The sequence below is a fragment of the Psittacula echo genome, assembly GCF_963264785.1.
Source record: "Psittacula echo genome assembly, chromosome: 3".
In the NCBI taxonomy this organism is placed as follows: domain Eukaryota; kingdom Metazoa; phylum Chordata; class Aves; order Psittaciformes; family Psittacidae; genus Psittacula; species Psittacula echo.
This window is the reverse complement of record NC_137736.1, coordinates 30,998,462-31,023,110: the sequence shown is the minus strand read 5'-3', so window position 1 is coordinate 31,023,110 and position 24,649 is coordinate 30,998,462. Positions and strand designations below refer to the sequence as shown.

At 48.1% G+C, this 24,649-nt stretch overlaps 1 protein-coding gene across 2 annotated transcripts in view; it reads left to right on the top strand.

Moving 5' to 3' along the window:
• Window positions 1-24,649, top strand: part of RUNX1 (RUNX family transcription factor 1) — a 172,208-nt gene that overhangs the window by 86,298 nt on the left and 61,261 nt on the right. For both annotated transcript variants that reach the window (XM_080614485.1, XM_080614484.1), the window contains exons 3-4: window positions 9,625-9,878; window positions 14,934-15,090. In XM_080614485.1, coding sequence (XP_080470611.1) covers window positions 9,625-9,878; window positions 14,934-15,090 — 411 coding nt within the window. The remainder of the gene's footprint in view (window positions 1-9,624; window positions 9,879-14,933; window positions 15,091-24,649) is intronic.

The following is a 24,649-nucleotide window of genomic DNA, read 5'->3' as shown; positions in this document are numbered from 1 at the left end:
AACTTGTTGACCTGAACAACAAATCCCTTGTGCAGAAGGATAATGGAAGGACACTTTGTGATTTAAAAATCTTTCTGTCTTAATTTCACTGTCTCAAATTTGGGCCAAAGTTAGTGGTGATTTAGGCTTCTGTACAAAGTTTTTCTATCTCTTATTTATTTGCAGAAAACCAATGTTTATGTCAGAGAACTCTCATGTAATTGAGGGGTTTTTTACTGGCAGAATGAGTCGAGAGGCCATGGATGATGTCCCAGAACTTCCCTGGTCAGCAGTAAAGTGCAGTGGGGGTGCCTGAGGAACGAGCTGTGTTCCAAGAACACACCAAGGCTTTCAATCTCCCGCTTATGACCCCATAGGAACTTTTGCAATCATTTATAATTCATACTTAATTTGAACTGAAAACCAAACCAACTGACTCCGAAAAAGGCAAGCCCATACTAAGTAATTTGGATCAAAGGCAGTGTGAATGCTATCGTTACATTCTGCCTATTGGCACCACGGCTATAGTAAATTATTTTTCCTAGGCTGAGTACATTCAGTGACCTGAATCTCAGTCAAGTCTGTCACCTCTAACTGCAGGAGCAAAGTCTGTGCCTACCTGCACAGCTCCTGGCATAAATCAAAATGCCATCAGGGCTTCTCCAGTACGAACTGAGCTCTCTAGAGCACTCAGGGCCAGCTGACAGCCGAGCTGCAGTTCCTATCTGCCAGCATGCCCTCACCTTCAGAGGGTCTGGAGGGGGGAATTCTGCACCATCTGCAGAACCCTCCTTATGCCAGAGTGTTTCCCTGCTGTCAAGGTGGGTCAGATTTGCAGCCCCTTTGAAATGTCCTGAACCAAAGGAGCCAGAGTTCTTTCTTTTTTCAACTTTTTTCCCCAGTTTTCTGGTACGAGGCATCTGCAGTGCTCCTACCAGAGCAGAAGATCAAAAGCCCAAATGTTACAATTAGTGCTGGAGGTTGTTATGATGTGAACCTGAGTACCTAAAATGCCACAGAAAATACCAGGTGTGGGTGATGTTATCTGCACTAATCTAGGCATGTAATGAGCATTGTATAATGGCACACAATGCGTATTTTTTAAGACTCCAAACCAGCAAGTACTTATACCAGATGGCAGCTTTTCAACAATTCCCTTCTCCACCCCATACTCCCAAGTATTTCATGTAATTGGCTTCTCCTCTAGGGATTAGCCACAGCAGAATTATATTAAATGACTAATTTTCCTCACTTAGCTTTCCCCCCACCCCCCCTTTTAATTTTGAACTGTGTGGAGAAAGAAATCATCCAAAAGCTCTGAGTGTTTGTGTGTGTCTGTGTTCTGCAGCCCTCTAGAATGGCCCCAAAATCATCTGGGCTTCTAGGTCATGCGGTACATCCTGGTGCTTCTTGGCTTCGCTTCTACTATTTCTTAAACTTTCCCCTCCAAGGTGCTTGTCAAGCTCTGACTTGAAAAGTTCAAGTGATGTTGAATCTGCAGCTTCCCTGGGAGCTTATCCTCCTGCCTATTTGATCTTAGGATCAACGTTGCCCCTGCTCTTAAATATGAACTCATTTTACTTCAGTTGGCATCTGTTATTTCTTGTCTTATCATTTTTAGCTAATGAAAACATTCCCTCCCCTTCCTCTTCATAGTTTTCTTTCATGTACTTGTAAACCACAGTCATGCTGTCCCCTTGGCTTCCCTTTTGCTCCAAATTATATGTATGCGTTTAATTCCTTTAATCTTTCCGTACAGGTAGTTCCTTTCAGACCCTTAATCACCATAGTTGCCCTCCTCTGTAATCTCTCTCATTCACTGATATACAGCCAGAAACACAGCGGCTAGGACAAAATCTGTTGTTCCCCCTGGGATTTGAGTGCTGAGAAAGCAAGACTGGGTGCTCCCTCAGCTCTAGACATGATCCCTCCACTTCTGCACCTCCAGGTAGCCTATTCTGCTTACCCAAATCCCATCCTAACTGCACAGCGCCCCCTTCCATGGGGACCATATGCAAGACAGACCGATGACAGGTATTTTACAGTGGAAACTTTAACCCAGTCTCCACTCCTACCCACAAGTTTACCAACAGCTGTGTAAGACCAAGGAGAAAGCCATCTTACTTGACATACTCTAGTGAATATTTTTAAAGCCAGATTGGGATGCTCCCTGTGAAGTAGAGGAGGAGAGAGGCACCCCTGCCCTGTGCCTGGCCCTGTTGCCCCTGGATCTGGGTGCTAGCAGCAAGCACACACTACTCACCTTATGCTGGCACACACCCACAGCAGGTGAGCATGAGAATGAGCCAAGCCTTGGCTTTGGCCCTTAACAAGCCTCCCAGAAGAGCTGAGCTGGCCTGACTAATTGGGATAAGGGAGAGGGGAGCATCAACAGGAATTGCTGCTGCAGTAACTTCATTATTATTGAATGTCCCCCTTGGGGAAATGGGGAGGAAAGATGCTGTGGAGAAATGTCTCCAGAGGTGATGGCACTGGTGAGGTGCTGCATCACTCACATAGCTGGGCACACTGGATTGCTGGGCATTGAGTTTGCATTCATGCTAGTAGGAAGAGTCAGCTGAATCATGTTTCACCATTCATCCTATTAGGGCTCTTCCCCACTGGGAGCTCAATCTGTGGCTGGTGATTTGACTCACTCTTTCCATTGACCCAGCAAACCATAGGGGGACCTGTATAGCTGGGGTTAATGCTGGATGCAAATTCACAGTTTAGCCTCTCCTGAAAATTGTCCGTCCCAAGGTGTACCCTGCTTCCCGCCCATTGCTGCCACCAGTTGATAGTTAGAGTCATGAGAGATGCAGCTCTCCGGGTTGCAGTTTCTGAATGATGAGGGAGGTAAAACAGTGAAAGATAGCTCCTTTCATGGGCATGTATGTTTCTGGTAACATGCTGACTATTCAGGCAAGTCATTCCCCATGCCCTCAAAACAGGAGTCATGTCTACCTTCTAAAATACTTGGAGTGACAAGAGCATGGATTTGCCTATTTGAAAAGAAAAAGGCTCTCAGCTTCTGCTCAGGAAGAACGAGACAGGCTTTTGACCACTGTTATCACCTGGAGATTCTAAAGAGGATGGAGAGTCCTTGGGAATTTTTTCAGTGGTGAAGTTGGGTCACAAGTTATAAGATGCTCAGGTTAAACATATCAAATGAAAGTGTTATTTCATCTTTCCTCACAACCCCTGTGCTTTGCATAAACTGAGCTGCAGTCAGTTCCCTTGCTTCCAGAGCAAATAACCTTCTATCAGTTAACAGAGATCAAAGATGGAATCCCTGGAGGGGGTTCCCTAAAACAGAGGAAAGTCAAGACACCATACACCTGTGTAGTTCTGGCCACATTTCCCCTGGATCATGCTGACCATCTCACATCTCGTTCTTGGTGGCAGCACACATGCACTTTACACACCAGGCTAAAACATGCACGTTTCTTTGTGTGTGGAAGATCACTGCAGGAATTAAGGAGAATCTTGCCTTTTTCTTTACTGGTTACTTTTCTCTGTGCAATGTTTCATCATTCCTGTAGTCCAAAGTTCATTTACTATAATGATATTTTTCAGGTCAGTCAGTGGCATTATCCACATTGGTAAATGCTATTCAATAAATATTTGCAGGGGCAATTCAGAAGCCTGATCATACAAATTTCATTCACAGGCAATAACACAGGTTCATCACCAGTAGCAACGAGGCATGCTTACACCACTATAAACATCTTAGTACCTATATTAAATTAATTCAGGTGCAAGTGATAGGAGCTGACCCACTGAATAATGCCACCTTAAGCCCAGATGCTCCAAGCAATTAAGTGCATGTGTAAGTGCATTCCCCAAAGAGATTTCTATTGCATTCAGCAGAAACCGTGCTAAGAATAGGGTTGGGCATGTTTCTAAGTGCTGGCAAGATCAGGGTCTGTAGCCAGTTCTCTCAGTCTGTGCTCACATGGTAAATATGCCAGCACTGTTACGGTCTGCATTTCTGCATTTTTTCTCCTTTAGCAAAATGGTTTGTTGCTTGCCTTGTGCAAGTTTTCTCCTGTCCTGCAAAAATCCAAACCCTTGTAAACAAGTGTCCATTGCTGCCTACTTGGCCAGGGTATATTTACCTGTGCAGTGGGAACTTGCATTGCGTTCAGGCTCTAATTCACCCTTTGCAATTTAAGCTGTTTAAAATTCATCCCTAAATTGCTGCTCCTTCTCTCACATTTCCGAAGCTTTTGCTTAACTGTATTATGTAAAAAGCTCGGTGCTTTGTGGTCAAGTAATCCTGTACGACAGAGGCAAAACATGGTAGATAGAGATTCACTTGTGGTTTGTTTATGGCTGTAATAAATTGATGTCAAAATACAAATGTAAGCAGTGCTGAATGTGAATTGGTGAAGTTATAACACCGTTTGCAATTCGCTCTCCAAAAGGATTCCTACACAAAAGCATGACTGTTCGAGAGCAACTCGTAGAGTCAGGGATGTTAAAAAGCCTTACCATGTGAGAAGCAACATCAGCTCTAAATACCCTGCCTCTTTTCCTTACTTTGCCTTATTACTGATACTCCAGCAACCTGCTTAACTCATTCATTCCCATTCTTCCAGAGTACCTGCACGGGTTGTAGTAAGGGGACAGTAAAATCCTATGAGAGTTCCTCTCTTTGTCGTGCAAAAATAGTATTAGGAGGAAGACGATAAATTGAATTAGCTAAACTAACTAAATAGAGAGGGCGAAAGGAAAAGGCACCCCCCAAAAAAACAACAATCCACGTATAGTTAATGTTAACAGGCATGTAAAATATTTAGCTCGAGCTGTACCAAAATATCCTCGCTATAGTATTTCCTTGTCCAACCTCTCTTACCTAACTTACCTGCAAAAGCTTGGCTTCTGTGTAGTTAAAAAAGAACTGTCACCTTTAGTCTACATGAACGTCCTGCATCTCAGCATTAATAATGCTGCTACGTTACAGAGAACTGTAAGGATGTAGTATTTTCTGTGTCTTCTGTTAAATCGTGGCATTTTACACCTTTCTGATTATACACGTCTGTAATAAATCAGGTTTATTTTGTATTTAGAATAAGGAGTTCAGATTAAGACGGGATGAAAAACAGCGAGTGAAATTCGGCTCAACATACTTATTAATTTAAACATAAAATAATCCCTACTTTTTGACTAAAAAAACCCCAAACAACCAAAGACTATATGCGTATTTACACATTTTAGGCGATGTATGTAGATGTATGTACATCAGTAAAGTAACTCTTATCTCTACAATGCCCGTAAAAAGTTATCGGCCACTAGTATACCCCAGATGCCTTTTAAGCTGTCGTTTATAACAGCCATTTGTCCGTATAATCATTTTTTTTCCTTAAAACAGAAACTTCTCCCTAATAATTTAAATTCGGAATAAATTCCATACAAGAAAGGAGCAACTGTGTAAGAGACTGAATTAAAAAAAAAAAAAAAAAAAAAAAAAAAAGAGAGAGAAAAAAAAGAGAAAACCACACACAAACCATAGAAATTTGGTGTTAAATAGAAAGCTTTCGGCACGAAGCTCGGCTGTTTAAGACGGAGACCCGTTGCAAGCGGGGTACGAGAGCGGGCTGAGCTCCGTTGGGCTCCGCCGCTGCCACCGCCGCGATTTAGGGAGAGGGAGGGGACGGCACTAAGAACGCGCGTCCTTCGGCAGAGGGGAAGGAGGGGGATGACGCGAGGGTGATGCAAGGATGAAACTGTAACAGCCCTGCGATGAGCAGCTCGGGACTTGGCGCCTCCTCAAGGGACCCGAGGCAGAAGGGGTTCAGCAGGAGCCTTGCACCCTCACGCAGAGGCGCAGGCGCTCCTTACAAGCACTGGAGGCGTGCAGTAAACTTACACCTGACACTCACTTGTACCCAGAATTCGATGGGAAGCGGCTGCGCCGCTCCCCGAACCCAGTTTGGCTGCTCGGGTCTAGGCGCAAGGAACCCTGCCGGCAGCGAATCCCTCTACCTGCGGCCGGCTCCAGGGAGCCAAGAGCCCCCAGGCGCTCAGCCCGCTTGCGGTGTAATTTCGTGTCAGCCGGGTAGCGTACATGGCAGGAGCTCGCAGGTCGCGGTGTGCCAAAACGCGGTTTCCCTAATTCCAGAACGTTTCCAAAGCGGGTGTCGGCAAACCCGAGGATCCCCGACGTCCTGTCCTCGACCCGCCCTGAGAGCCCAGGTGAGGAAGCCGCCGGGGGCTTCCGGCCAGCCGCCGTTAAAAGCAGCTCTCTCCGCGGAGCGGCGTCCCAGGGGATACGACGGGCCGGGACGGCAGACTCCGTTAGGCTCTGGAGGGGACGGGCCGCGCTGGCCGCAGCGGGCCGAGCAGGCAACGACCGCCCTCCCCGGGGGTCGCGCCACGGCCTCTCTCATCCCCCGGGGTGCCCTCCGCCGTGCTGACGGCGGGCGGCGGGCCCCCTCTGCCGGCCCCGCCGCAGAGCTGCACCGAGGGCCGCTCCGGGGGCCGGGGCCGCCTTGCGCAAGGCCCGGCGGCGGGCAGCAGCGGCGAGCAAGAGCTCCAGCCTTCTCTGTGGTCCCTTCCCAGCCTGGCTCCCCGGGTGCGATCCCCTTGGCGGCAGCGCCCACCCCACGGCCGCACTGCCCCCCGCCCCGCCGCAGCTGCTGTCGCTCCCCTTCAAAGCCCGCTGGGCCCCGGGGGAGCCGGCGGCCGCGGCTGCTGAGCTGGCGGAGGCGGTGTCCTGGGGATGGCCTTGGGGAGGGGCGGCCGTGCCGGCACACGGCGGGACCGCGGCGGGGAGAGAAGGCAACACGGGGGGGGGGCGAGAGCTGGGAAGTTGACGGAGGGAACCCTGAGCCCGGGCCAAGAGCGCTCCGCGCCGGCGGCAGCGGGTCGGGATCGCCCCGTTCCCAGCCTGGGTTACACCAGAGGCGAGCGCACGACGTACGCGAACGGCACCAAAAACTAAGAAAGAAAACCACCAAAACCAAAAAACAAACCAACTCCAACCCTGCCCGAAAGGACAGCCACGCCTCCACCCAGCATCCTCGCTACAGGCTCCGAGGGCCCGGGATGGCTGGTGGGGCAGGAGCCGCCAGCCCGGAGCTGCCCGCCCGCCGGCCTTGCCTCGGCCCCGCTGTGTCGGGAGGGGGAAATTTCCCGAGGCTGAGGTCCCGGCGGCCGCCCCGACAGCTAGAGCGCCGATGGGCGCTCCTAGAGGCCGCGTCCTTCTCCGGGGGTGGGAAGCAGCAGGGCGCGCGGGGGACGCCAGCCCTGCGGCGGCCTCGTCTGGGCCCGCTGGCCCGGGTGTTCCCCTTCAGCGGGGAGAAAAAGCCCCGGAGCAAACGCTGCCGGGAGTTCGCCCGGAGGGGCGCGGGGCCAGCCGGCGGGGTGCGGCGTCTGCAGCACTGCAGGACGAGCCGCTCCTCAGGGACTAGTGGTCCGCAAGTGAAGAGCTAGCGAGACCTGCACCAGAGGAAGGCAGAGCCGCGGGTCGCTCCGGCTGTCCTAAGCACCCCCGGCAAACCGCAGGCACGGAGCATCCTGCACATGGCCGCGTCGGGCTTCGCAGCCAGCGCCTTGGCTGCGGTGGGCTCAGGGAGCCGCGGCCTGCCTCCCCCCTCCCTCCCGTGGGCTTGGCTGCGGTGATCGCGGCGTCCCGCCGACCCGGCGCTCAACCCCCGCGCCCCACGGTAGCGGCGGCGGCGGGCGCGCCAATTCCAGGAGACCCTGGCCCGCGGCCGCGCCCTGGCTGCTCCCGGAAAGAGCCGTGATTGGCCGGCGCCCTCCCCGTATGCAAAGCAGCCGGGGGAATGACATTCCTCCGCACTCCGCCCGCCGCAGCCGACTCGCTCCCGGCCACCTCCATTCATACCGACGGCGGCGGTGGCGGCGGGAGCGGAGCACGGGGCGGACCCCAGCCCGGCTCAAAGCGGAGCGGCAGAGCCCGGCCCGGTTCGGCCCGGCGGAGCTCCGGGCGCCGTGGTTGGCCGGGCGGGCGGCAGGACGGCTGCGTTCCCTGAGGCTCACGTGAAGACCCGAGAGCTTTCCGCTGCTGGAAATGCGCTTCCTCTGAGCGGGCGTCCCGGCTGGAGGCTGTCACTTCTAACCCTGACTGGCAACTTCGGGGGCTTTAGTCTTCCCCTCTTCTTTCCGTCTCCGTGAGGGTGAGCGGCTCCTCCACCGCCCGCCTGCCGTCACCTCCTCTTTTGCGGAAGGAAAGCTTTCACTCGTTCAGAGTAGTGGTTTTGGGGTTTTTGGTATTTTATTTTCTTTTCTCTTAATCGGGTTGGGGTTTTACTACTGCTGTTGTTGGTTGATTGCTCTTGGTTTTCGGTGTGTGCGAGGGGGCTCTCCGCGCAGGCTGGCGGTAGCCGTCCCGCTGGCCGGAGGCGGCCGATGGAAAAGCCATGCTTCCGAAAGCAGCCTTCCACCTGCTGCTGCGGTTAAAATATTGTTAAGCAGCCGGTTCCTGTGGCCGAATTAGAGGAAGACTGCCTCAGATACCGAAAAAAAAAAAAAAGAATTGGCAATGAGTGCCGAAGTTGTTGCAGACTGTTGGTCTGACTGCTGAGGAGGACGTGAGTGGGAGAGAGAGAGCGCTGTTGCACACACAAAACCACAGAGAGAACCCACAATTTAACCAACATCCCCAAACCCAAGTTTTCAGCTGTGGACCTTTTAGCCTCAGAGCTTGCGATCGGCTGCGACCTTTCTTTAAATTGATGAAAGACGTTACACCAAAGACAAGTGCAAAGACAGATTTAAAGCTTGAATGCCATGCACTGAGCTTTCCTTTTTTATGATTCCTTTTTGCGCAAAGATGATTGAAAGGTCATGACACGAGTACTCTTAGAGCACCGCGAACCAAACTACTGACGCTCATTTTCAAGGCTGCTTGAAAAAAAAAAAAAAAAAGTCTCGCAGAGAACATTAATGGATTCCTGTTGTGTTTAAATTCTCTACAGATTATATTGTAAATATTTTATGAAGTACGGTATATGTGTGTGCGCGGGCGTGTGTGTACGTGAATATATAGATGCAGTCGTAGCTAGCTGACCTTTGATCAGGCAGTCTAGCTCGCGTACCGCCTTCTCTGAAGACTGACCCCGAAATTCCCTCCCTTAAAGAGCAACTTTTGCCTACGGAAGACGCTGATGTATTTCGTTTTCGCTTGGGACTGTAGAGAAATCACCTGGAAGAAACTGATAGGCAACTGACTCCCTGGGAAGCCCAGGCTTTGCATGTGTTTCTGACCACGTCTTGTATGTGACTTGCCTGTTTTTTTCCACGGTACTTGGGAGTTTGGAAGGAGCTTGTCCTCCGGTAACTTTCTGCGCCACGGCCGCAGAGTAGATGCTCGGGCGTTGCGGTAGAGCCCCGAAAGGACGACCCCCCTTTCACTTATCGGATTAATGTGATCTGCTCTGCCGCGCCAGGAAGCCAAGAGTTAAGTTTCGGCGCGCTCGCTATCTCAGCCGCCTTCAGCAAAAAATTAACTTTGGGGACTGGCGTAGAAACAAGTTTCCCCCGGGTCCTCTGCCTGTATCCGTTTATGTTGGTCCCCAGAGAGCAGATCGCTGAAGAGTTCCGCTCGTTTCGCTGTTTTGTAAAAACTCTGTGGAGGTCTTTCACTCAAAAGGCTTGTTGTGATGCGTATCCCCGTAGATACCAGCACCAGCCGCCGCTTCACGCCGCCCTCCACCACGCTGAGCCCGGGGAAGATGACCGAGCCGCTGCCGCTGCCCGGCGCCGAGCACAGCGGCGCTCTGCCGGGGAAGCTACGCGGCGCCGACCGCAGCATGGTGGAGGTCCTGGCCGATCACCCCGGGGAGCTGGTGCGCACCGACAGCCCCAACTTCCTCTGCTCCGTGCTGCCCACCCACTGGCGCTGCAACAAGACGCTGCCCATCGCCTTCAAGGTACGTCCGCTAGCTAACAAAATCGCGCTTCTGGGGGGCGGGCAGGAGTGGCGGGGAGGGCAGGGCAGGCTGGGGGGCACAGGGCGCGCACCCCCCGGCTCGAACCCGCATTCCGACCCGGATCAGGGCGGGATGGCTCTCCGCGGCGGGGAGGACACGTCGGGGACGGCACGTCGGGGACGGCAGTGGGTCGCAGCCGGCTCTTCGCCTCTCTCCTTCCAGCCTTCCTTCTGTCCTTCCTTCTATCCTTCCTTCCATCTTTCCTTCTGTCTTCCCCTCCTTTCTTCAGCGGTCGCTGCCAGTCGCCACGCGGCTCTCGCCCGGGCTCCAGGCAGCAGCAAACGGCGGCAGCGGGGGCACGCAGTGAGCTGGGCGGGCTCCCCCTCTGCTGCTTCCATCTGCTGCCCATTCATAACTCGTAGTAAAAGGCGGCTCAGCTCGACAGAGAAAAAATGAAAAGGCAAAAGACAAGGCCCGAGGAGTTTGGGTGCTCTGGGGACCAGGTGCCGGCGCAGCACGGTGCAGGCGGGTGCAGGCGGTTGCAGGCGTCCCGGACCTGAAGGAGCCCCGGGCTCCCCCTGAAGTCGCCCGCAGTGGCGGCGGGTCCTTTTGCGGGCAACGCCGCGGCGCAGCGCCTTGCCGGGGCTCCCGCCGGTGTTGACACCCGCCCGCCACCGCGGACGCACCGTCAGGTCCCGGTCGGGAGGTGCCGGGCTTCCCCCGGCCAGGCTACCGGAGCTCTGCGGAAAACACACGTTGCTTCTTTTGGCTGTTTCTAAAAGAACAGTAAATGTCAGGGCCTAGCCTGGACGGACCCTGCGGCCGCTTGGATGTCCCTTGTTTCCTTTGCTAAATCCGTACTTGGTAGCCCAAGTAAATACGGAACCAAAGATGGGAGGAACAGACACCGGGCATCCCCTGCCACGGGCCACCCTGCGGCGCGAGGCCGGGGCTGCCGAGCGGTGCCCCCCCGGCCGGCTGCGGGCAGGGGAGGAATAACTGCTGCGCTTTCCTCCCTCTCCCGGCCTGCTGTCCCGTTAGCAGGGTTCAAGTAAAATTCACCCCTCCACAACCCTTTGATCACGCTCTTTTTTGGGTTTGGTCTGTCGCAGACTTCTTGAATGCAGTGGGTTTCTTGCTACTGGTGTAGATACGCTTCCGAGCAGGGAAAGGAAAAGATAATTATCCTCGTTATCCTTTTCTCCGAGGAGGGAGCCGCAGAGACATGCAGCTTCTAGGAGCCCCGGGGTTAGATTTAGGTTCGGGATTTGACTTCTTGCTTTCTTTTGCGGTCATTGCTAAACACCGGCCGCTTCAGCACAACTTTTTTGAGGGCGAGCAGACACCGGTCTTTCAGGTAGCTTTTTGCGGGAAGAGAAACGAGGGAGAAGGGAATCAGATCACCTCCCAAGAGCTTTGGGAAATCCCGCTGAGGAGCAGGCGTCTTTAGGGAGAAGTTTTAGGGAGAAGTGTGTCTAGAGAGTCTTCTTGGTTTACGCATATGAGTCTGGGGAACGGGAGGAACTAATCGTCAGGGTCAGTTCCTAAATTCAACACATTTAGATTAATTATTACACTGTCACCCACGCACTAGGCAACTGCTGCTAATTACTCGGGAAGCTCTGCTCCTGGAAGGCAGAGTTACGGTGTGGAACAGGCGTGAAAACCCGCTCCGCCCCGTCGGGAAGGGAGACACGCGAAGTCCCCAAAACGTGGACGGTGTTTCTATGAGGGGGGTCCCTGCGGCCGGAGGCCACCGCGGCAGCTCCCTCCGGGCCACGCGTGGCCGCGTCCCTGCCCCGGTCGTCTGCCGGCGGGGAACGGGGCAGGGGGAACGGACACACATAACGAGAGGCGGTTTGCGTAAGCGGTGCCGCCGCTAGGTCCCGGCTCCCTCCAGTGCCGTAGGGTCTGGCAGGGACCGAGGCCTCGCTGCCTCTCGGCTCCCCAGGCACGAGGAAACTCAGCGGCGGTGGCTGCCCTGGTTATGTGAAAAACAAAGGCAGGGAACTGGTTTTGAGAGAGAGCCCACGCTGCTGTCCTTCCTCCTTCCCCCCGCCCGCGGCCGGCGCAGCCCTCCGCACTCAGCCGCAAGCCCGCTCCCAGCTTCTGCAAACAGAGGAAAGGGTCAGCTTCTCCAAACAGAGGAAAGCCAGCGTTTGTAACACTGGGAGAGCTTAACCTAGAAATACACTTGTAAAAGCAGCCCCAAAACCCAGGAGAGCGTTTCTTAAAGCGGTGGGCTCAGAGGCACCTGCTCGCCGCTGCTTGTCACCCCCCATGCCAACACTCCGCCGTGGAGCGCTGAGCAGTGCGTCCCGAAATACTTTGCCACATACAAAACCATCTCGCTAGAAACGCTGAATATCCGCAAAGTCATTTTGGAAGGTGTATTTTTTAAGATCTTTTGGACCACCAACTAGAAAATTCAGTTCAGATCATTCCTATGCTGATATCTTATTTGCATCTGAGAAAAAAAGCACTGCGTTTTATTAAGTACTTGCTAACAACCATTGTGTCAAGAAAAAGAGAGAGTTCACATTTCCTTAGAAAAATTCACTCACGATGTGTTCACTCACGAGCTTAGATTCAGGATGTCATTTCAAACAAAAATGATCATTTCCATGCATTACTTTTTTCTTAAATAAAGAATGATTCCGAGAAACTTAGGAAATAATACATAATAACTCTAATAAGGTGCTGTATAGATTAATTGTCCAAACGCTGTAAAGAAAGAATCTAAATCTTTATTTTAAAGGCCAATTTTGTTTGATTGATGCAGCAGAAGTAGGTAATTTAGATACCCGGCAGCGCTGCAACTGTGATACTCCTCTGGCTTCTCTGAAAATGCATTTTTTTAAGAGCTAAAGACTAACAAAGTGCTAGATAACTCCAGTCAGCAAGTCCCAACTTATCTGTTTAGTCTTTTTTGTAATGTAAATGTTTGTATTTCTGTTTCTATTGTCTGTGATTTCTAAGTCTGGTTTCTTTTCTGGGCTGTGTAGTTTTTATACTTGTTTCTAATATTTTTTTCACGTGTCTTATTGCTGAGGTTGCCTTTAGTGTAATTTGAAAACAGGGATTTAAAATCCTTGTCCTGTAAGAGACAGCTCCCCTGGATTCATGGAGGTTTTTCATCCCTTAAAATGCTAGCATATATTTCCTTAAACAAACATGCAAATATTTGTATCGCAGGGAGGAGAGGGTAATGCCCTGATTTTCCCCTTTCCCTTTCTTGTGTCTTTAATATATGTGCATGCATTAAGGCTTTACGGTAACTGTTAAGAACTGGGTGAGTTTGTTGGGTTTGCAGTTGCTGATCTTACGGGGCAGTGTGCCTTATGACACAAACCCGTGCAAGGAGAAAACTTTCCAGATTCAAGTGTTCAAGCAGGGAGTCATTTATGCCCAGATCAGGGAAACATGAAAAACACACTGCGCGTAGCACAGGCCGCAGAAACACATTACAGCACGCAGAGAAGAACAAAACCCCAAAAGCCTGGGCTGCAGAGGAATGGAAAAGAGGAAGTTAAAATAGATACGTAAAGAGGGAATTTTGACGCAGTGATTTTAAGTTTGCATGTGGAAGTGAAAATAAGGGTTATTAGTGACAAATGGGAGAGCACAGAAGTGAGAAACACAGCCTTCTATAGAAGGAGAGGCTGTGAAATACCTGCGCCTGGAGACCTTTCCCATATTATGGGAGGTAGCTATGGCTGGGCAATAAGCATCAAAGACAGATCGAGTAAAGACACCACTGGTCCTGTGTGGAAAGAACAAGTGTAATTAGAAACTAATAGAAGTAAGACTGGGCCATGACAAGTTTCAGCTGATTATAACTGCATGGACATAAGCTAGAAAATGCTAAGAGGAAGGAAAAATATCGAACTGCAACTCAGAGGACATGATGCAGGACTACTTCCTCTTAGAATGTGCAAAAGGGGGAATAAAAACTAGTGAGACTTTTTTTTTTCTTTTTTTTTTTTTCTTTTTTTGGTAGTAGTTCTGAGGTTGCTACTATAGATTTTATTGAGGGAACAGAAACGGGATCTAAAAACAGTGTGGTAGGAGACCTAAGCTCTTACTTTTGCCACAGTAAATCAAGATAAACACCAGATATCCATTCGCTTGTAGCAGGGTAAACTTGTCCTGAGAATCAGTCCTGCTCAAGAAGATAAGATAAATTTTTCATCATTTAAAATCATAGACACAAGTCAGAAAATTTAAGGTTAGAAATCTCTGTATCTCTCGGGACATTGCGTCAAAACTGCAGCAAATCCTGTGATCCTAAATATTTGTTTGATAGATGCTGGCACCAAGGAGCTACAGTGTAAACATTTCAGAGCAGGTGAAAGCCTTTGGCTGAGTGATGGCAGATTTCATTAGTTCAGATCATGGTTTCCATCCATCAGGTTGTGAGTGAGGTTTTAAGTCAATGGTTTGCTTTCAGGCTTCTAAAGGAAAAAAAGAAATTGTTCAGAAAGTTGTGATTCAACATTCAACTGAGGCCTGCTTTTCCTTGGACTCACTCTGAATTTGTGCTGGGACAGCTCTGTTCAGAGCGGTGGAAGAAAAAGGTAGGAACTAGTGCTAGTGCAGCTGTGGGGACTCTGACCCTCTGCCTCCGTGAGATGATTGGTTTGCTTTTGTTTTCTTTGGAATTTTACATTTCCATCGTTGTGTTGACTCCGCTGGAGCTTAGAAGTGATGCTACTGATGTAAATCAGACCAGAATCAGATCCTGTTACTTGAACTTATTTATTGACAGTTACAGAAGTATATCCTGGAAGGTTTATTTCATGTATTTTCCGTGTCGGAGTGCATGGATTATGCTGTGCATTTCACAGGTGCATCAATGTAAAAACTTCTCTGTAGCTCTGTTTTCTACTCCTAGCAAACCAGGAATAGAAGTGATTCCCCAAACAGCTTCTTAGTCTACATAGATTTTTGTTGTTGCTGGTTTTTCCCTATTTTATCATGTTACTTGTTGATCTTCTGCACCCCAAATTAAATGTCACGTGAGGAAGCTGAGGCTTCTGCCCCTTGATTTTGTAGGTGGTGGCCTTGGGAGATGTGCCCGATGGGACGCTCGTAACGGTGATGGCTGGAAACGATGAAAACTACTCTGCAGAGCTCAGAAACGCCACAGCTGCCATGAAAAACCAAGTAGCAAGGTTCAATGACCTCCGATTCGTGGGTAGAAGTGGAAGAGGTATGTGTTTGTTCTCAACTACACTCGGGTCATGTTCACCATTTATGTCAAGTTCAGGTTACGTGGAGGGAATTTGAAGACACTGTCTATGGAGTTTTCTGCAGCAGGGAATGCCGCAAGATCTGGCGTAGGCCAGTTCCAAAGGCACGGGATTAGCTGTATGTTTTAATTTGTTTTATCCTAGCCTGTCCTCTGCGTTACCTCAGTTTTTAAACAGTGGAATTTCATTTGGAAAAAAAACAAAAACCTCACATAGACAGAAAATCACATTTGACTCCAGAAGCTGGCCCATCAAATTTAGAATAGCACAGTATTACCCACGCTCAAGATTAAATAGCATGTCTTTCAGTTTAAAATGAGAATTTTCAGCTTGTGTAAAGACTCGTGACCATTTCAGGGCTCCAACACACTCTCTGCAAAAGCTGGTCTCTGCAAAAGAGTGAGTCAACCTAAAATTACAAGTAATTCCTGCATAGATCTAAAAGTTTTCTGGGTTCATCACGACCTGATGAAGGCACAAGGCACTTTTTCTGCTTTTTCTTTTCTGAAATAGATGTAGAACAATATGCAGTAGTTGTGTTATTTAATGTGCTCCTGCAAAATGGATAGGATAAATCAAACCAGAACAGATGAGTTTAGTGTCTGGCTTTCTGTATCTCCGTAATAACCAGTAATTACCAGCATGTAAATAAAAAGGCCTTATAAGCATAAATAACAAATAAGAGTCAAAGTTAACTTAGGCTAGAACAATATTAAATGGTTTTAGGAAGCTGCAGTCAGTACCTGACACGTGTGGCTCACATCGCGTATGAGTGAGCAGGTGTACAAAGCTTGATCCAAAAGCCCATAAAATCAACAGAAGGACCCTTCGCAACTTCACTCTTTGGCTCCAGTCCATAATTTTAAACCCCATAAATTCTGGGCAATTGTGTTTACCTTTCTATTACAAGATTATTTTAAGCACTCTCTTGCGTTACTGCCCTTGTTGCTGTGAGTGGTGTCCCTTGCATGGGTCATAGGGGTTCAGTCAAACCCACAGAAGAGAAGCCAGTGAGCTTCAAGAATGAAAAGCTATCACATCTTCCATATGATATCTATTTATGTATTTTTCTTCTGTAAAATCGGAACGTAACATTATGGTGTTCCAAACACAGCAGAGTTATTTAGCGACAATTCAGTGCTGTGACATTCACAAATCAAAATAATAGTGTCTACTGTACTTAAGTAGGTTTCTGTATGCTACCTTTTTAAGCAAGTTGTGCAATGCTATCTCTCTGAATCAGATTGAACGCTAAGGGCTCCCTTTCTCCCCATGCGAGCATTTGAGCCAAATCCTGATGTGTGGTTGCATGCACGGTCCTTACTAACACGAACAGAGTTATGAGCATGCCTCAGGAGAGTTACAAAGGTGACCCACTTCTGCTCACTCACTCTCAAAATGTTTTATTCCAAATGGGAGACGGGACAGGCTTCAGACCAAGGAAGTTATCCTGATTATACACAATAGCCTTTATTTGCCTTTGAAGTGAAATGCATCTGTAGATATTCTTCCATTGTAAATGCAGTCAGCAATTATGGAAGAGCACGGCCCTGTTGAAACATACGTGCAAGCAGTAAAGACATTTTAAGAATAAAATGCCGATCCCGTCCCTCTATATCCTGCAGCATTTTTAGCTGAGGATACAGAGGGAGATGTCTTTTAAATCATGTTGTTTGGGCTGTCTTCAAAATGCACTTGGTGGAAAACACCCGCAGCTGAGAACGTAGCTTCGTAATGCTAGCAAAGAATAATAATAGGGTAATGCAGAGAAAATTATATCCATTTACTGAAAACATGAGAGATGCTGTAATGTCTAAAAGTATCAGTCATTAAACATGTTCATTTGTTATATTAAAGGTACCACCTTTTCAGTAAATGGAATTTGCATTATGATTCAGAGATGACTGTTTAGAAGATTCAAATGAATAGCTGGCAAAGTGGTGGAGAAGCTAATAAAAACAAACCTGTAGTTCAGTTCCTGACCATGGTAATGAAGCTAGAAATCATAACAGTGAACTGTGTGATTTTCAAGGTCAAAATCCAGTAGCTGAGAGTGAACTATTCATACAGAAACACTTGGTGAGGAGCATTGTTGAGCCCCTTACCCTGCTGTAAGTGGTTGCTGGTAGCTGATCACTTGTGCACTGACATAAACCTTGTTTGTTGTATCGTATTCGGGTGCTTGGGATCCTTTAAGCAATGGAGTGACTTAGGAACGCTGCTTGCTATTAGTCAGTCTTCGAGGTTAAATCTCATCACCTCCACTAGCTGCCCATCTTTGGAACGAGTGACTAATGTATGCTTTTGTTTATTCCTGGAACAGGGGATTGTTTTCAAAAGGTGGGGATTGTGTGCATTTGGCACGGGATTTCTGAGGTGCTGTTCTGTTGAACTTGCATAAAACCTAAAGCGTAAGGTAGCTGCTTCAAAGGGCATTGCTTCCTTTGATACTTCACTAGAGGAAAATTAACAGAAACTTTGTTTGCTGTGTAATACTTGAGTTTGAATAAGTTCAGTGGCCACCAGTGATAATGCCATTCCAGGAGTATTATGTGAACAGTGATTGAAAGTTCACATTGGTTATGATCAGAGTGGATGTTTTTTGTGTATGTATCTCAGGTGATTTAAGATCCCAGCTGGAGAATAAGGAACAGCTTTGACCAGTGACAGTTCCCTGTGCATCAGTTATCGTGCAGATGCAGCCATCATCCCCATTGAAAGCCTTGCTGAACTGATGGCAAGCCACCGGTCTCTCCCTTATAAGAAAGTAGGAAATTGTCATTCTTGACAGTCTTGATAAATAGTTTAAATTTCCTTATGGGGGCTTTACATGAAATCTACCAAGACAGTCCGATGGCTGTTTCAAACATAAGACTATTGTCCACACTTTCACATAAGTGGCTCTGCGCTGACTGTGAGAGAGTTACAGCGATTCCCCCTGTTTGGGGGTCTGTTCCTGCCTGTCGGCCAGAGCAGATGCACCCAAACACTGGCCAAAGCTTAGAGAACCAAGCTGCGTTCCAGCGTTCCTTTCACATCTAACAGCCAGCGGTTGCCCTGTGTTGCTCTGCCGGTGCCTGTTGTTCAGAATTACAGAAAAAACAAAGGGCACTTGATTTTCTTGACACCCAAAATGGGAGCTGAGAATATCACAGGTTGCCCAAGACATTGAGATGTTGTAGAAAAGCAATTTGGCTCGCTTTCCTGAACAAAACAGATTTACATTGGAATTGGCTGGGCTCCAGAGTTACTATTCCTCACCCTAGTTTGAGAATGCTACTGGGAAAACCTGCCTGTCTGGCTTGTAAGCTTGGTAAGTACTTTCTGAAAGAAAAATGTAGTTTTAAAACTCAGCCAATCTCAGCCCCCCTCTCCTGCTTACGTGGTTAAAATAAATTAATCTTTATTTTTCTCCTTCCGTTCATAAACACTTCAAACTTCAAAATGCTACTGCTGTTTTCTTAATGTATAATGAACCAGTTTAGGTTACTCTGATGAAATAAATCTGATGCAAAATGCCTGACACCGTAGAGGTTCATTGGATAAAATTAAAAATAAATAGTTATTTTGGAGAGGGAAAGCTTCATGGCTTGGTAGGCATTACATATTTTCCTCATGGAATCATTAATCCCAGTAACTATCATCTTTGTAGAACGTAACATTAAAAAAACCCTAACAAATAAACATGTTTTCCAGATGAAAATTATTATTAATAGGTTATCATAATAGTAGCTAAACGGGGAGGTGTCTTGGCTTGCTGCAGGAGATCTCAATCTAAAGCTAAGAGCTGGAGCTTGCTCTCCAGCAAGGCCTTTTTAAAATCTGTGTCTTGGAAAGGACTGAAAATTGAGCCTACGTATATGTTTCCTACCCGCTATTGGGATTAGAGTCATGAATAAGTTTTGTGAGAGTTTTCGGTTTCCACAGAGCCAAAGAAATACTCGTTTTTCACAGGTGTAGCTGGTAGGAGAACATGAGAGAGAGAGAGAGCTTACCAAGCATAACCAGGAGTTTCTGCTATCAGAACTCTTCCTTCTGGATATCATTTTGGAGAAGAAAAATCAGTTTTAAGCTGGGATCTCAAAATACTTAAACTCTAGAAATTACTGGCCTGGATTCTAAGTCCAATTATTTTAATTAGCCTTTCTGAAGTCAGAATTTTGCTCCTTCTGCGCAGCTTCAGCTTGTGGTTGCATTATTTGAGCACTTTGTTAAAATTTGGTTTCTTTTTTTACTTAAATGCATTCAAAATTGTTGAAAGTATGGGCAAAACAGAAGAGGAGGCTATTCAACAGGCTCGTAAAAATCAGTATTAAGCAGCCTTCTGGGTTCTGGTCCAAGCCATTGGAATGCTTCAGGGGACCCAGTATCAGATACTGGAGTAACAATGAGCTGCTCTTGCCAGGCAGGACAAAAATAGAAGAAATCCAGCAGCGATCAAAACTGAAAAAAGAGTCAATTCGTTGAGTTTAAAACCAACCACTTATTTATACTTTGGATTGATAAATACGTGGTGCTATCAGGATGCTACAACCAGCAGGAGGGTGGTTTGGCTGTAGGGAGATGGGCAGGTCCTTTGAGTCATCCTCCAGCCCTGCTACTGTGCTGGGCGCAGGCGAGGCTGGCATGGCCCTTGGGAAAGGGAAGCAACCAAAAGAAGGAGCCACGCTGCTGGTGCTCACCCCCCGGCGTGTGTTAGAGGGTCGATGTTTATCACAGGGTTCTCCTCCCACCAGTCAGGCCAGGAGCGCTGATTTATGTGTGAGTGATTCAGGGTTGCTTGGTTGTGTTGTTAGTCTTAATCAAGAGTTCTGTGTAAACCGAGTAGCTGTGGAAGAATTCACAGTGCAGACTCCCTGCACTGGTACAGAGGAGTTGATGGCTGTTTCAGGCCAAATAGCCTGGGTCAGCTTTAGGTTGATCAGCAAACCCAGCCCCTTCAAAGCGACACTGCCTCCGTGCTGGCCTTCGGCAGGGATGTAATAGCAGGAGGAGGGGAGGGGAGAAGACTTTCTCACTACACCAGTGCCGCCTGAGTCGTCTTCGGCGCACAGTCGCTACGTGCAGCCGGGTTTGCATGAATTGCTGATTGTGTAAGAAAGTATAAGTATGATGCAGCTCCGCATGGGGGTTTGACTCAAAAAACATCATGTGGTCTGTGAGGCTGAGCGTGACTGCGGCTGGCTTTGCCAGCTCCCAAACACTCTCTGCTGGGTTACTTCAGATTTTGTCTGGGCGAAAAAACTCTTGATGAGAAAGCGTCAACAGGAGAAAAATAATGGCAGAGTGATTTGGAGAACTTCCTGTCTCCGGGAGCATTACTGCTGTAAACAGTGGCCATGCCAAGTGCTGAACCACTGCCCTCAGTCCAATAACAATAAATCTATTTTTTGGTTCTGCAGAGCTCTGCTTGTACATTTTTGAAACTCGGGCTACTGACGAGGATGAGGCAGACACTGTCTGCCGAGCATTTTCTCCTGTTTTTGTTTTTCCGTGCTAAAAGGAACAGGAATTGGGTTTACGAGGGTACTACTTGGGGAAAAAGAAGTACTTCTTGAGATGAAAAGGTTAGATGGTTTCAAGAGATCTGTTTGCCTTTTTATTTTCCTTTGGGTTTATTTTGCCTTTTATTTATTATTATTTTGCTGTGCCTTCCCCCAGAGGCTGCATGAGTTCTGGTAAAAAAAAGTACTTATTTTTGTGCCTACCTGTGTACCTGTATATGTGTGTACCTGTATTACAACTCAAATAACAGCTGCTGTTCTGTCACCAAACTAAAATCGTTCTGAGAGATGAATTAGGGCCTTGGCTTCAGGGCTGGCTGGTGAACTTCAGCTGACTAGCCTAAGGCATGCAGTTCTTGTCAGCTCATCCAGGATTAGCAGAAGCGAGGATGCTTACAATTTTGTTTGGGCTTCCAGTTGCTGTCAGGAGAATCTTTTGCAGCATAGTCATGTGCATAAACCCTCGGTAGTGTGAATCAGTCTCTGTTCCCTTCTAAAAACCCTTTAACAGCAGAGAAAAAATAGCCTGTTTTTTTTTACCTTAATGCTATGTGACTGTCCAGCTCTTTTGCTCCCCTCCTACTTTTCCCATTTCCCATCATTATTTCGACACAGTTTTCTCAGCCTCTCCTAGTCGACTTTGTTCCCTTCATCTCTGTCCTGCATCAATATGTCTCTTGTCCTCTTTCCTCTATTGATGTTGTTCCTGCCTGTCCTCTTTGAGAGCTGTTGCCTCTCAGCACAGGTTGCTATTCCTTTGTGAGCCTTTATCACAGGAGCAGGTTTTGGATTCAGAGTGTGCTACTAGGAATTATCCTAAATTCTTCCCACCCTTTCCTAATTTTCCCTCTGGGGATGGGGAGCTACCTGCCATGTGGTGCAGGGAGAGAGCAGGCACTGCATGGGGAGGATGTTCTGGAGACTGAGGCGAGGCAAAGGGAAGCAGCTGCTTTGAAGTCTTGATGCCATAAGAGCTCTTCAGTGGGGCAGTGCTTGGCGCAGTGTGTGTGCGCATCAGTTCCCTGAAGCTTAGGGAGGAACTGGAGGGAACACTTTGCCAAGGCCACAAAGTTTCCACAGGCTAGACTTCATGCACCACAACTCCAGTGAAACCACGTCCATATCTGAGGTCACAGGGGTTGCTCTATGTTTGGACGTTGTCTCTGGTGGAACTTGGCAGATTCTGAGTTTGTAATGACAGTGTTATCTTCCCCATCACTGACTGCATGGATATCCATCGAGTGACCCTAGACCTCTTCCGAGCTCTAAAATCAATGCACATTGCATTAGCGTAATGACAGCACAAGCAGCCCTTCCTCTAAGAAAATGAACTCTGAGTAAACAGTCCCAGTGCACACTCCCATGCTCAGATAGCTACTGAAGAAGTGACTTGTCAGGTTGTCTTTCGGCGTTCACCTGCTTTAGGCCACTGCAGGCGGAAGTCCCTCACTTGCTAAAATGGCCTTGATGATCATGAAAGTGCTCCTTGCCTTTTGTATTCAGAGCAGCATGTTGCTCTTCCAGTGAACCCACACCTTCCTTGTTCCCTGTACCTGATGCGTCTGCCTGCAGCCATGCTGAGAGGTCTTCATTGCTCCGCAGGGCAAGGAACATGTTTGTTCCCAGGTCTTGCACCGTACCAGAGCACTGAGGTATGCCAGCACCTGGCTGGACAAGTAGCCAGACTTGGGCTGGTCCCAAATGAAAGCCATCACTGGAAAAACGGAGAGGAACTGAGACAAAATTCAAGTCTCAAAGGGCATTTTCTAGGATCATGGGACAATGCACCATGAAATGAAGGTGCCTCAGAACAGGATCTGCCAAAAACCACAACACCCATTACGTCGAGGTTTTCCTGGTCTGACGATTAGGCAAAGGATGAGAACAGAGCTTCGAGGGATGAAGAAATCATGGGTTCAAATACAGAATTCCTTGGAGAAGAGAGCGGAACAAGGTGCTCTCCTCACCCCAAACATTGCAGCCACCAGCCCCGAGAGCCACGCATGCAGCACCCCTCTGCCTGAAGGACCTCTTCTTCCTGAGGACCTCCAGCCACTGGGGCCACCAGCGCTGAGGATTCTGCACCCCACCAGAGCCACCTGGCCATGGCCCTTCAGGGAGGTGTGAAGTGTACATCTGAAGTGCACCCTACAAAACAGAGACTTTCCCTGGGGAAATGCCATTAATGCTTAAAGCAGCCACCATGAGAGGCTATCAGCGGGTGAGCCCCGAGCAGCAACTCCTGAACCAAACCTCCCGGAGGAGAAGGGGCAGAGGAAGGCTCAGACTGTGGGTTCAGGCCTGCTGACCACGCTGAAATGCTCCTTCCTGGAGGCTGAGCTTGCAGCCTCAAGGGCATGGGGCTGTTCAACAGGGGAAGCCCCCTCAGGTATCCACCATGGCTGCTGCTAGGCACCACCTGGATGGTGGGGCGGGAGGTGTGAGGGGTGTAATTTTGGACTTAAGCATTTAAATCAAACCTGAATCCCACTTCAGGCAGCTAAATCCTCTTGTGAATCTGGGCCTTAACCTTTTCATGTCTCTGTCATCAACTGTAAAGTGTGGGTGATAATTTCTGCCTCAAAAAGCTTATTAATGGTTTGAAATTATAGCTGGGTTAAGAACTATCATTAGGCTTAAAGATCCCAAGGCATTTTCTGTGAGAAGGTAGTAGCTTTGCATTGAAGTCACTTCATTTTGAACTGTCCTTTCCATCTGGCGTTCCCATTGCTGTTTTTTCCCTTTCCCTGAACCATCCAGCAGTGACATAGCAGTCTGCTGAATGATTGTTTCTTCTTTCCGCCCTAGAGCTGGATGCACTTCATGGAGGCTAAGTCATTTCTGAATACTTATTCATAGACAGCCCAAGCTCTGGTATAGAGAAGCAATTAATTTAAAACTAAAATGATACTGCATTGAGAAAGTAAAACCAAAAGAAAACACCAACATAGTGAAATTCCCTGGTATGCTATAGGTCATGGCTTGAAAGCAGACATTCAGGTTTTGGGGTAGCCTACTCATAGGGCATAAGAGATTTCTATTCGAGTCATCTCTGGGGAATAAATAATTCTACTCTCAATATCTGTGTTTAAACATTAGTGACATGCCATTTGTATACATTGCGTATATATTGCCTCTTAAAAATATTTCGACAATAAGCATTGCATTTTAAGGCTCAAACTGTAATCTCCTTGTGCTGCCACTCTGCTGCAGAGGCTGGGCACCCCATAGCATCTCATTCTTCCTCCGCTGTAATTATTGTCTCCACCCAAGTTCATAAGAATTTTATAGTGGTTACTGCAGCAACTCCACTTATAGTTAGAGGCTGCTTGGCTTTTCCATTAAAAGGTCTTCCTCCCCATCCCAGTCTTTTAATGCCTTAATCCATTTTTCAAACTTGATCTGCAGGCTTTCAGTCTAAGAAGGCATCCCACCCTAAAAATTCAATTAAAACAGGTCACTTGGTTGTCTTTCAGAACAGAATGGAAAAGCACCTTTTCTTTATATATTGTCAGATGTTGTAACTCTGGTCCATACACTCACACACATGTATACATATGCCATCTCCATCAGAAAGCTTGAAAGCTGATATTTACATAGGATTTAGACCTGAGGATGCTAAAGTACAAATAATGTTCCTGCCAGCCAAATTCCTACCACAGCTTAAAATATTCTTTCTTCTGAAATTAGACAGCATCACAATATAGGGGGAATACCTGGTGGTTTTGCGTGTTTGCAGACTGGTGATGGTGACATACAGAAGTGACTAATGTCTATGTTAACTACTGGGTGTCACCTTAAGCTGACTATTGTAGGACACCCTATCTTCACAGACGTCCTTCTTGCCACCTCGGCCCCAAATCTCTTCATCCTATGCCTCTTCTCCTCAGTTAGTTCATTTCATGTCCTTTCCTATAGGCTCAAAGTTATTCTCCTACCTGTCTTCTGCCGCAGCTCCCTTCCTGATAAATGGCCATGACCATTTAGTACCCACACCAGGTATCTCCTGCTACTC